The sequence below is a fragment of the Gossypium hirsutum genome, chromosome A02 (assembly GCF_007990345.1).
Source record: "Gossypium hirsutum isolate 1008001.06 chromosome A02, Gossypium_hirsutum_v2.1, whole genome shotgun sequence".
Taxonomy (NCBI): domain Eukaryota; kingdom Viridiplantae; phylum Streptophyta; class Magnoliopsida; order Malvales; family Malvaceae; genus Gossypium; species Gossypium hirsutum.
This window is the reverse complement of record NC_053425.1, coordinates 2,787,367-2,801,184: the sequence shown is the minus strand read 5'-3', so window position 1 is coordinate 2,801,184 and position 13,818 is coordinate 2,787,367. Positions and strand designations below refer to the sequence as shown.

At 37.2% G+C, this 13,818-nt stretch overlaps 1 protein-coding gene across 1 annotated transcript; it reads right to left on the bottom strand.

The window, feature by feature from the left end:
• Nucleotides 1-11,065: 11,065 nt before the first annotated feature.
• LOC107939914 (cytochrome P450 CYP749A22) lies at nt 11,066-13,419 on the bottom strand. The gene is made up of 5 exons (XM_016873305.2): nt 13,139-13,419; nt 12,831-13,054; nt 12,505-12,737; nt 11,918-12,296; nt 11,066-11,798 (listed from the first exon to the last, which is right to left on the bottom strand). The coding sequence occupies exons 1-5, from the start codon at nt 13,410-13,412 to the stop codon at nt 11,361-11,363; spliced, it is 1,548 nt and encodes a 515-aa protein (XP_016728794.2). The 5' UTR covers nt 13,413-13,419; the 3' UTR covers nt 11,066-11,360.
• Nucleotides 13,420-13,818: the final 399 nt, after the last annotated feature.

Below are 13,818 nucleotides of genomic sequence, written 5' to 3'. Positions count from 1 at the left end.
ATGGAGGGCCACATTCTAACACTCCTCCTTGGTCTCCATGCTGCTAACTCCAAGTTCTTTCCTTAACTTAATGAACCTTGAAGTACTTAGGCCCTTTGTGAAAATATCAGCAACTTGGTCCTCTGAATTGCAATGAACCAGCTTTATCTCACAAGCTTGTTCCATCTCCCTTACCACATGCAACTTAATGCTGAAAAGTTTGGTTCTACCATGGAAGACAGGATTCTTTGCAATTGCAACAGCAGACATGTTATCACAATAAATCTCGGTTGCTTCCTTTTGATATAGGTTTAGATCAACAAGGATTTTCCTAAGCCAAATGGCTTGATTCACTGCTCCAGTAGCAGCCACATACTCAGCTTCTGCTGTTGACTGAGCAATTATTGATTGCTTCTTAGAACTCCAGCAAAACATAGCTGAACCAAAGGTAAAAGCATACCTTGAGGTACTCCTCATGTCATCTTTTGAACCAGCCCAGTCACTATCTGTGTAGCCTCTTAGTTTCATATTTTCACTTTTGCTAAAATGCAAACCATGATTCAAGGTCCCTTTCAAGTACCTAAGCACCCTTTTTCCTGCTTGAAGATGCTGCTTGTTGCAGCAATGCATGAATCTCGATAGCATACTCACAGCAAACATAATGTCTGGTCTTATTGCTATTAAATACAATAGGCAACCAACAAGACTTCTATAATCTGATTCACTGACCTGTTCATAGTCTTCTAGACTCGATAGCTTCATTCCAACAACCATAGGTGTACTTGTTGGCTTGCAATTCTTCATGGAGAATTTGCTTAGAATCTTTGCAGGAAATGTCTTCTGTCCTAAGAAGATTCCATTTTGAGTTTGCTGCACTTCCATTCCAAGAAAGTAGGTCATTTTTCCTAAATCAGACATCTCAAACATTTCCATCATTTTGGCTTTGAAATCAACCAACATTCTTTGATCTCCTTCTGTGACCAAAAGATCATCAACATACAGGGATACAATGAGCTGTGTTTCAGCTTGTTTCTTCTTGACATACAATGTTGGCTCACTAGAGCTCTTCTCAAATCCCAAGCTGACCAGGTAACTGTCGATCCTGCTATACCAGGCCCTTGGTGCCTGTTTCAAGCCATACAAGGCTTTTTTTAGCCTGTAGACCATGTCCTCTTTGTTTGGTACTTTGAAGCCTTGATGCTGGTCTATGTAAATCTCTTCTTCAAGGATGCCATTCAAAAATGCAAACTTCACATCAAGCTGGTGTATCCTCCACTGCATATGTGCTGCTAAGGCAACCAGTAGCCTGATGGTGTCTAGTCTGGCCACTGGTGCAAAGGTTTCTAGGTAGTCTAGGCCATACATTTGGCTAAAGCCCTTTACAACTAGCCTGGCCTTCAACTTGTTCAAGCTCCCATCTGCATTTTGCTTGATTCGATAGACCCATTTCATCCCAATGACCTTCCTCTTGGTTGGTCTAGGAACCAACTCCCATGTCTGGTTCTTCTCAATCATAGCAATTTCATCAACCATGGCTTGTCTCCAACCTTTATGTGTCTCAGCCTCTTTCAAAACTACTTGGTTCAACTGTAGCCATATGTGCCCTCTCATAAATTTCAGCCAAAGTCCTTGTACCCCTAACTGGTTCATCATCAATGTCCATTTCTGGACCATTTTGATCTGGTTCAGTCTGATCAGCCACAAGTTCTTCAGAAATGGCCTCAGGTTCATTTCTTTCCCAATTCCAGGTTACTTTTTCATTGAACACTACATCTCTGCTCACCATTACTTTGTTTGTTGAAGGATCCAAGATCCTATACCCCTTCTTAATTGAGCTGTAGCCTACCAGAATGCCAGCTTGAGCTCTTTTATCCAGCTTGCTTCTTCTTACAGCTGGTACTTGTGTATAACACAAACAACCAAAGACTCTCAAGTGAGCCAATGATTGCTTGAATCCAAACCACCCTTCAAATGGAGTTTTTTGGTCTAAAGCCTTGGTTGGAAGCCTATTTTGAAGGTAGACGGCAATGTTAACTGTTTCAGCCCACAAGGTTTTGGGCAGATTTTTCTCAAACAGAAGGCATCTGGCCATGTCCATTAAACTCCTATTCTTTCTTTCACTAACCCCATTTTGCTAAGGTGTGTAGACATTGGTGAGCTGATGTTTGATGCTTGCATCATTGCAGAGGGCTTGAAACTGAGCTGAGGTGTACTTAGCTCCATTATCTGACCTGATGGTCTTCAATTTGCAACATGTTTCTATTTCAGCTGTAGCTTTGAACTTTGCAAACACTTGAGCTACTTCTGACTTGTGCTTTAAAAAGAAAATCCAGTAATATCTGGTATGATCATCAACAAAGAGGATGAAATACTTACTTCCATTCAAGGATTCTGTCTTCATGGGACCACAGACATCTGTGTACACCAATTCCAACTTACTTGATGCTCTCTAGGTTGTGTTTGCAGGAAATGGAAGCCTGGCTTGCTTTCCCATTTGACAAACTTCACAAACATCTTCATTCTGAACTGTCTTAGTGAAATTTTCAACCATTTCCTTGCTGACCATTCGAGCCATCGATCTAAAGTTGACATGACCAAGTCTTTGATGCCAAAGCTTGGTGTCTTCTGTTGAAGCAACATGGGCTGAGCATGAGTCACTAAACCAGTTGACTTCAAAGCATTTTTCACTCATGGTGACTGTCATGAGGCTTGAGCCATTTGGATCAGTAATTTGGCACTCCTGGCCCTTAAACACAATAGAGTATCCTTTCTCTAGTAATTGAGAGATGCTAAGAAGGTTCCTGTCAATCTCAGGTACCAACAGTACATTTTTGATGATTTTGTCACATGTGGCAGTGCATATTAGCACATTTCCCTTGCCTTCAGCCTTGGTGAACTGACCATTTCCAATTTTCACCCTAGTTTTGCAGCTTCTGTCCAAGGTTTTGAAGATTGTTGCATCTGGTGACATGTGATTGGTGCATCCACTGTCCAGTAACCATCCTTTTGAGCTTTTGCTTTGACCAGATAGGCATGACACAGCAAAGACTTGCTCTTCATGGTCACTGGTATCTTCAGCCACTCGAGCTTCTTCACCCTTGTGTTGTGGTTGGTTTTGGCCAGGTCTGCCTTTTTCTTTGCAGACCCTTTCAACATGGCCCTTCTTTTTGCAGTGTTGACACATAGCATCTAGCCTCTGGATGACCTTTTTTTTACAAAATCTGCAAAGTCGATCTCCTCGTCTTGCAGCATCAGGCTTAGGCCTGTTTCTCCAGTTCTTCTTGCCTTTATAGGCTGTGGTGCTCGAGGTTGCCTTGGCCTTGGCTTGAAAAGCACCCTTCTGGTGCTCTTCTAATCTGCTGGCTCTCCTTTGTTCCTGAGCATAGAGGGCATTAATGAGCTCAGTTAGGGAAATGGTTGCCAGGTCTCTTAAATCCTCCAAGGATGAGATCTTTGCCTCATATCTTTCAGGCAATGTTGAGAGCACCTTCTCCACAATTCTTGCCTCACTGAACTGTTCTCCTAGCAATCTTATGCTGTTGACCACAGCCATTATCCTGTCTGAGTACTGCTTCACTGTCTCTTCTTCCTTCATCTTAAGATTTTCAAAGTCTTTTCTCAAGTTTAGCAACTGTTGCTGCCTTGTTCTTTCAGTGCCTTGGAACTCCTCCTTGAGCTTGTCCCAGGCTTGCTTGGGAGTCTCAAGGCCATGATTCTGGTGAAGATAACATCAAAAACACAGTTTTGAATGCATGACATGGCCTTGTGCCTTTTGGTCCTCTGATCTGCATATTGTCTGATTTCAGCCACTATTGGATTGGCTCGAAGTGGAGCTAGCTCGACATCAGTGTTGACAACTTCCCACAGATCAAAGGCCTGCAGGTAAGTCCTCATCTTGACAACCCATATATGGAACCCCTCACCATTAAAGACTGGTGGTGCTGCAGGAGAAAAGCCTGATGAAGCCATTCAGTTTACTACAACAGGTCCTCTAAGATGAAAGCTCTTGATACCAATTGTTAGATCTTGTAACAAAGCAGCAAGCAAAACAGGAAACTTGTGCACCAAGCCTCGTGGCTTGTGGAAGAAACAAAGACAGAGTTTCAAAGGAAAACAAGAATAGAAAAACAAAAGCAAAGAAAAAATAGAGTATAAAATTGAATGAAATCTGATAATGTTTCATTAACTTGAACAATGGCATATTGCCAATACATAAATCAAGCTTTTTTCTTGTCAAAATCAACATGTGGTCAACTAATCTACACCAACTACCAACTACCACCAATATATTGGAACTTACAAAAACTAAACTTGTACATAAAAGAAAAGCTGGTTAACAGCTCAATCACATTAGAAATACATCAAACTTCTACCTAATATAGTTCAATATGAACCAGAAAGAGTTACATTGACTAAAATAACAAAATGAACAATAAAACAAACTCCATCACTTGGCTCGGCAGCTTCTGGTCTTGGCCTGCTTTGCATGGTCTGATGGCTGGTGCATAAGCTGCATGGAGGGCCACATTTTAACAACCTTTAAGCTTTCCCCATGAAAGCGTAATTCTTCAACTTTCGATGCTTCACCCATTTTTCACCATCGATTGTCGCAAGCCCGTTCCCCAGTAGCTTGCTAACATAAATTGATGGCTTCACTTTTGGAAAGACATTTTCACTATTTTTCAGAACCTCTTTGACTAGTTCAGGCTCTGAAATCACCACTTCAACTCGAATACCATTCCAATAAACAAAATTCTTCCCTAATCATATAAAAGACAAAAAGGTCTATCCTTTTTCTTACTTAAAACTACAAGTTTATATATCATAGTGAAAAAAATGCATCCATCTTACCATATTTTTTGATCCAGGAGTATATATGTGGCTGCGTTTTGGGAAATATATCATGAGTCAAGGCCTTAGGTTTGCTCATAGCTTCCTTTTTCATTTTGATAATTTCCTTCTTGTTGCTGTAAAAAATAAAATAAAATAAAGAACACAAAAATTTTACGTGGAAACTGTTTCGGGAAAAACCAAAGGTATAGGAGAAGAAAATTAACTATGTCGAATTCGAATTGTTACAAGAGAAGTTTCGACTACATCTATTTATAGGTTGAAAAACCCTAATTCTAATCAAAGCCAAATATATTATGCTAATAAATGCTAAATATATTATACTCATAAATACTAAATCTTCTAGAAAGAAAATATATTTTGTTTAACTTGACTTGCAAGCAATCTCTTAGAATTTGGGTCACACAACTCTAACAATCTCCACCTTAACACGAATTCTCAACGAACAAGTTCTTCATCGCGAACTCTCAAGGAACAAGTTCTCCACCTCTTTCATAAAACCCCTTAAGGGTTTAACTTCAACAATGAACACCAACCAAGTCTAAGCAATGCTCAAACTTGGTTATAGGAAGTGACTTAGTCATCATATCTGCAGGATTTTCATGAGTACTAATTTTACTCATAATAATATCACCACGAGCAATAATATCATGAACAAAATGATATCGAACATCAATGTGTTTTGTTCTCTCATGAAACATTTGATCTTTTGTAAGGAAGATTGCACTCTGACTGTCACAAAATACTGTACTGATTTGAAGGTCTTCATTAAGTTCACTAAAGAGTCCCTTCAACCAAATGGCTTCTTTACAAGTCTTAGTAATCGCTATGTACTCAGCTTCAGTGGTAGACAAAGCGACTATAGTTTGCAAAGTGGCTTTCCAACTGATTGCACAACCTCCGATTGTAAAGACATAACCTGTGAAAGATCTTCTTCTATCAAGGTCTCCAGCAAAATCAGCATCAACATACCCAATGACTCCATCTCTAGTTCTTCCAAACTGTAAGCAAACATCAGTAGTACCTCATAAGTATCTTAAAATCCACTGAACTGCTTTCCAGTGTTCTTTACTGGGATTCCCCATGTATCTGCTAACTGCACTAACTGCATATGATAAATCTGGACGTGAACAAACCATAGCATACATGAGAGATCCCACTACACTAGAGTATGGAACATGTGACATGTACTCAAAATCATCATCTGATTGTGGAGACAAAGCCGATGAAAGTCTGAAATGGGCTGCTAGAGGAGTACTAACAGGCTTAGCACTCTGCATATTGAACCTGCAAAGAACTTTCTCAATGTATCCCTTCTGACTTAGGTACAATTTACTTGATTTTCTATCTCTGAGAATCTCCATACCAAGTATCTTCATTGCTGGTCCTAAATCTTTCATCTCAAATTCTTCACTTAGTTAGGCTTTGACCTTTCTTATCTCTCCTTTATCTTTTGCTGCTATCAACATGTCATCAATATAAAGAAGTAGATACACAAAAGAACCACCGCTGTTTTTCTTAAAGTAAACACAACTGTCAAAACTACTTCTTTTGAAATCATGAGAAGTCATAAAGGAATCAAACCTCTTGTACCACTGTCTTGGTGACTGTTTCAAACCGTAAAGCGACTTTTTTAGCAAGCAAACATAGTCCTCTTTTTCTGAGACTGTAAAACCCTCTGGTTGTTGCATGTAACTATCCGCCTCAAGTTCTCCATGAAAAAATATAGTTTTTACATCTAACTGCTCAAGCTCCAAATCATGCATGGCCATAATACCAAGCAAAGCTCGAATTGAACTATGCTTAACAACTGGGGAGAACACATTTGTGAAGTCCACTCCTGGAATTTTATTGTAACCCTTTGCAACAAGCCTTGATTTATATCTAGGTTCTTCAACTCTTGGAGTCCCTTCTTTCTTTTTAAACACCCATTTACAACAAACAGTCTTTTTACATTTAGGAAGTTTCACAAGATCCCATGTTTTGTTTTTGTAGAGTGATTCCATCTCCTCTTGCATAGCAAACATCCACTTTTCTGAGTCTTCACAGCTAACCGCCTCAGAATAATTAGATGGCTCTTGATTCGCATCTATATCTTCAGTCACATTTAAAGCATAAGCAACTAGATCATCCTCGGCATACTTCTTTGGAAGTTTAATTTCTCTTCTAGTTTTGTTTTTGGCGATAAAGTATTGCGGTGAAGAAGCAACTCTATTCTCAATTTTTGTATTGGCTTGAGGAGTCGACTCTGTATTAATCTGATGCTCCACCTGCTTTTGATTTTTTTTATTGGAAGAGTCTTTAAAAGATAAGTTAGGTAGCATAGCAGTTTCATCAAAAACAACATCTCTGTTAATCACAACTTTTCTATTTTTAGGACACCATAACTTATACCCTTTTACACCAGCTTTATAACCAAGAAAAACACATTTAATGGATCTCGGTTCCAATTTTCCATTATCAACATGAGTATACGCAGGACACCCAAAGATCTTTAAATCAGAATAATTAGCAGGATTACCAGACCATACCTCTTGTGGAGTCTTTTTCTCAATGACGACGGATGGAGATCGGTTGATTAAAAAACATGCAGTAGAGGCTGCTTCTGCCCAAAACGACTTCGGTAAGTTAGCATTTGACAACATACATTGAACCTTCTCCATGATCGTTTTGTTCATTCGTTCTGCAATGCCGTTTTGTTGTGGAGTATGACGAACTGTCAAATGTCTCACGATTCCTTCTGACTTGCACAATCTATTAAACTCATCAGAATAGAACTCTAAGCCATTGTCTGTGCGGAGGTATTTTATTTATTTTTTCGTCTGTTTTTCAATCATAATTTTCCAAGACTTAAATACGGAAAACACATTACTTTTCTGCTTCAAGAAGAATGCCCAAACTTTTCTAGAAAAATCATCAATAAATGTTAGCATATAATTAGCTCCACCTCTCGAAGGTACTCTAGATGGCCCCCACAGATCAGAATGAATATACTCCAACATTCCCTTCGTGTTATGGATTCCTCTAGTGAATCAAACTCTCTTTTGCTTCCCAAAAACACAGTGCTCACAGAAATTTAGTTTGTAAATTCCTTGCCCATCAAGAAGTCCTCGTTTGCTCAATTCTACCATGCCATTCTCACTTATATGCCCTAAGCGCATATGCCAAAGTCTTGTAATATCATCATCTGATAAAGAAGAGGAAGCGACAGCTGCATTACCAGTAATAGTAGAACCCTGCAAAATATATAACTTGGCAGTCTTTCTTTGCCCTTTCATCATAACAAGGGAACCTTTGGAAATCTTTAAAACCCCACTTTCAGCTGCGTATCTGTACCCTTTTGAATCAAGAGTACTCAACGAAATTAAATTTCTCTTCAATTCTAGAACATGCTGCACGTCACTAAGTGTTCTGACAACTCCATCAAACATCTTAACTTTAATTGTTCCAACACCTGCGGTTTTACACGAAGTATTATTTCCCATTAAAACAACACCTTCAGACACTGTTTTGTAAGTTGTAAACCAATCCCGATTGGGACTCATGTGGAAGGTGCAGCCTGAATCAAGTATCCACTCCTCACTCACTTTAGAATTGTTGACGGAAGCGACTAGAAGTTCACCATCGTTGTAGTCTTCTACAACATCAGCTTCACCAAAATTTTCTGGTTGTTTTCCCTTTTGATTTGCAGCCTCCCTCTTAATCTTGTTCTGTAGCTTATAGCACTCAGATTTAATGTGCCCTTTCTTCTTGCAGAAGTTACAAGTTTTACCTCTGTTTGAAGACTTTGATCTACCCTTAGATTTACCTCCAGGATTCCGTTCCTGTGTCCTTCCACGATTATCATCAGCATTCCGATCTTGTCCCTCATGAACAACGAGAGGGTAGTTGATTACTTGATGCTTTGATGTCGGAAGTTGAAAACTCGAAGAGAAATTAAAATACGATCTCTCTTTGCATGATTTTTTTAATTAAAATGTCGCTTAACTAAATTAAATTTTATTAAAAGGCCTTATTTCAAGTTACTCAATAAGAAAAGATCATGCGCCGTAAGTTAGGACACGATGCTTTGAATCCTCGAAAACAAGAATAATCGTCGTCTGATCATTACTTAAATCTCATTTTTTATTTTTAAATAGGATATTCAATTACTTCAGTTTTAGAAAGAGGTCATACTCATTAAGTTAGGAGCACGACTCTCCAAATTCCAAAAATAATGAACATTGTCTTGATTTTAATTATTTCCTAGGCGTTATGTAAAGCGAACGTAACTTTTAAAACGATATACATTTAGTTTATTAAAAAACGGATAAATATGTTGTAATATGACACATGGAATGGTGATAGCAAAATAAAATAAAATAGTCACAGTGGGTAAAAAATGAAATGATGATATTAGGATAACAAGTAAATAAATAAATAAATACCATGTTGATAAATAACGATAATAATGCAACTATAATAGTAATAAGAATATCGATTATTAACAATAATAGCAATAATCATATCATAATTATTATCATAATAATAATATGAATAAATAAAATAATTATAACAATAATAACAAGGGTAAAATAAAAATAAAATGTATAAATAAAAGGAAATGTAAATAACATAAATTTTAAGTGTTAAAATAAATGATATAGTAAATAAAGAGGCAAAATTAACCAAATGAGGGATTAAATTGAAATTTAAGCAAAACTTAAATTATAAATTACAAATTAAATAAAGAAAGGGGAAATAAAGGACTAAATTGAAAGTCTAACAAAATCTAATGTCTAAATTAAAAAAAAACTGGATATAAAGGATTAAACTAAAATGTGATACAAAAGTTTATAGACTCCGAGAACAATTAATCCAAAACAGTACACGCGTCATTCCCTGAAGGGTCAGTAGTCTGAGAACCAAACTGAAAGCGAATCTAAATTGAATGGCATAATTTTTAAAAAGAAAAAAATAGTGAAATTAGGACTAGATTAAAAAAACTTAAATGTGGAAGCACCAGAGCCATAAATAGACCATTTCCACGAAAACACACGGATCCTAGGGGATCCGGTTCGGGTCGGCGGGTCAGGTCTGAAACAAAGCCATTTTGGGACCTCTGAAACCTGGCCAAAACGACGTCGTTTGGTAACGCATATATAAGTTAAATTTTTTTAAAAAAAATTCATTTCAGATTTAGTTTTTTTAGAAAAAAAAACTTTAAGCCCTATTTTTTCTCTAAAAAATTCTCCATGTTCGGCCACAGGGCTGTCGGCGCTTCCCCGTGGCCACCGGTCATCGGCGATGGCGACCATCACCTCCGATGGCCGGAGTTGTAAAAAAAATTACTTTTTTAGCCTCTTTGGTTCCCAAAACCTAGATCTAAAGGTGGTGTCTTCTATTTAAAAAAAATCCAAAAAGAAACAACTTTTGGCCGTTCTTTTTGAATGCGTACCACTCACGCCCTTTTCTCCGACGAAGCCCGGGCAAATCCAAAGGAATCCAAGGGCCTTTCAAGAGAGGTCATCTTTCCTCGGGGACGATGACCTTGCCCACCCACGACGGCGACACAATGAGATCGGTAAGAACTTTAAACTTTCTATTTTTATTGTATTTCTTTTATATTTTTTTGAAAAGAAAATAAATATCGAGTAAATAGACTACCTTTTTGAATCTGTTTTTTTTTCGTATTCTATTTCGATTGCTCTCTGTAAAATAATACATGTGGTTATTATGGCTTTTATAGCCAAATCTATTGCATAATATTCATTGTTGTATTTTTTTTTGCTGTTTCTGCCTCTTTCTTCTTGTAGGTCCCGATGGTGGTCAACAACAATAGGGAGTCGCACCCTTGCCATTTCGATGAAACGATGGCAAGGAGGTAGTCCTCGGGCGATGCATCCGTTGACATGGCCAAGAGTAGCAGCGCATAGGGGATCTAGGAATTTTTTATTTTCTGAAAAAAATTTAGGTTGTGGGCTTGGGCTTGTGTAACATTGGGTTTGGGTTTGAGTTTTGTAAATAGACTTTGCCATTGGGCTTGTAAGAAGGACTTGTTCATTTTTTAATTTATTTATTTTGTTTGTTTTTCTCTGGGCAGGATAAAATTGGCCTGTTACACTAATGATTAATTAATCTTAGCTATCCATGTGGTTCTAGTACATTTACTAACATTTACCTATGTATTGCTTATGGCCCGTAACAACATTCTTGGAGCTATAATAATATATATTAAACAATAAAAATAATAATTGTTTGAGCTTTAAAGCGTTGCACAGAGTGGTGCAAACAACATTGCTAGTGCCGTAAAAAAGTTAACAATTTAATTTTGTAGTTGTATGACATATTACAAATCTAAGAAAGATTATAAGTTTGAATTTGTCGATTGAGTTTTAGTTCGATTGGTATAGGTATTGTTGTTAATATAGGAAGACGTAGGATCAAGTGCGCTTCAAAAGGAAAAAGAGGAGTTTCATGGGAAAACGGTGAGAGGACTTATTGGTGAGTGGAGTATTACTTGAATTCCATGTTGATCACTTCAAACATCGTTATTCAATATACAGTGAGTGGAGTATTACTTGAATTCCATGTTGTGGTTGAAGGGTGAGAGGACTTATCGGTGAGTGGACATAAGTAGGAGAGAGGGTAAAGCTATAACGTTGTAGAATCATGGAGAGAGCAATCTTTGCTTCCGTGGTTGCGAATGTCATACCGACACAAGATCGAGGTCCCAATCCGAAAGGAAAAAATGCAGCAGCATTGTAATTGGTAGCTTTGGCAATTCCTTCGGCGAATCTCTCTGGTTTAAAAAGATGCACGTCATCTCCCCATAGTTGAGGGTTATAATGAAATGCAATACTTGCAATCTGAAGATCTATATTAGCAGGCAAGACTAGCTTTCCCAAGCGAACTTCTTTTTCGACTTTTCTCATCATGCCACTTGGTGGGCTATACAATCTTAGAGTTTCATTAATGATCATGGTCATCTGTCAAAATTAAAATATGTCAGATGTATTAAATGCACTTTATTCATCGTAATTGATTACGATAGTATATGTTACGTCTGCAATCACAATATATTGAAATGATTAGACAAATTGCTTACAATTTTGAGTTTGGCAATACCTTCGGGATATGGATTTTGGTTACCAAATATGTCAATCACCTCTCCTCTTGCTTTCTCTTGCCAATCTCCATGGATTGCTATAAGCAAGATAGTCCAAGCAAGTAAGGAATTGACAGTTTCCTGTCCAGCAAAGTAGAATGTTTTGCATTCATCTACCAAATCTTCCATTGAAAGCATGCTTTTGTCATTCAAATCATGATAGGCATTCACTAGCAATCCTAAAAAATCATTTCCAAAGCCATCAACTTCTCCACTCACAAATTTGTTTTCCCTTTTCTTAACAATCTCCAGCACACAATCGTGTATTCCTTTTTCGAGTTTCTCTGACTCAAGTAAATCAGCAGTTTTCCAAATTTTGCTGTAAAAAACAAAAGTCAGCTCTATACATGGAACAAACAAAGATAGTGGCAAAGTTCCATACATTTTTCAGGGCAAAATTTTGGATTGATTAAACTTTAGAGGGTGGCAACTAGTCATTAAATATAGTGGTAAATTACTTGCATTGATAAAACCTGGACAACCCTCTCTCTCTAATAATATAAAATTAAGGTTTAGAGGCAACATACTTGATGAAAGGAATTTTAGTCTTGAAAATATTTCGGCCCAAAATGATTGACAACTTCTTCAACATATCAAAAATCTTCTCTCCTTCCAAGTAATTGCTGCCAAAAGCTGTTCTTGATATCACTTCTGAAGTCAACAATCTAAATTCATGGAACACTTCGATTTCTTTGCCTTCTTGACCTTTCCACTTTTTCATCATTGTCTCAACGCTAGCAATTATTGCTGGAGTCATGTTCTGCCCAAAAAATAGTTTAATCTTAAGTACCAAAGGAACGGTATAAGATTTGCCAAAATTTATGGTCTAATGGGTTATGGTTGGAGGCTTTACCTTTAAGCTTTCTCCATGGAAAGCGTAATTGGCCAACTTTCGATGCTTTGCCCATTTTTCGCCCTCAATGAACACAAGCCCATTCCCTAGGAGCTTCCTACCATAAATTGTAGGCGTTCTTTTTGGAAAAACTTTTTCACTATTTTTCAAAACCTCTTTGGCTAGTTCAGGTTCTGAAATCACCAGTTCAGCTCGAACACCGTTCCAATAAAGAAAATTATTCCCTAATCACATAAAATACAAAAGGGTTGATCTTTTTTTAGAACTAAAATTTAGAAATCATAGTGAAAACATGCATGGAATCTTACCATATTTGTTGATCCAGGTGTAAATATGTGGCTGCACTTTGGGAAATATGTCATGCGACAAGGCCATAGGTTTGCTCATTGCTTCCATTCTCATTTTGGTAACTTGTTTGTTGTTTCCATGGATGAAATTGTAAGGAGGTCCTTTGACTCCCTGTGAATTCAGCATATGTTGTATACGGAGAGGTACCCACAAGTAATCATAAAGGAACTTTATTAAAGCTACGAGGAAGAAACAACATGCGACAAGAATTTCGAGCTCCATCAAGACACTCATTTTTCTTCTCTTTATTATGATTTCATATGTTCCTTTAGCTCTGGTTGTTTTTCCTTTTATAAATGTTTTTTTTTTTAATTTCTAAATTTGAAAAGATGCCACCGTATCCCATTTCCATTCATTTTGTCGTATTCAAAGGTGAATCTAAGGGGCGGCAGCCCCTAAACATTTTAAGAATTTTAGCTGTTTTCTATTTTCAATTGTATTCGGCTACAAATTTGTTTATAGTTTGGATTACTCTTCCATCTAAAATATAAAATTAATATAAAAATAATATTTTAATGGATATGAATTTATGAGATAATTTTGATAGCGTTAAATATTCTTAAAAATTAAAATTACCGTTTTAATTAAAATAAAGTATTTAAATTAACTATCAATATTATAAAATTGAGATATCAAATTA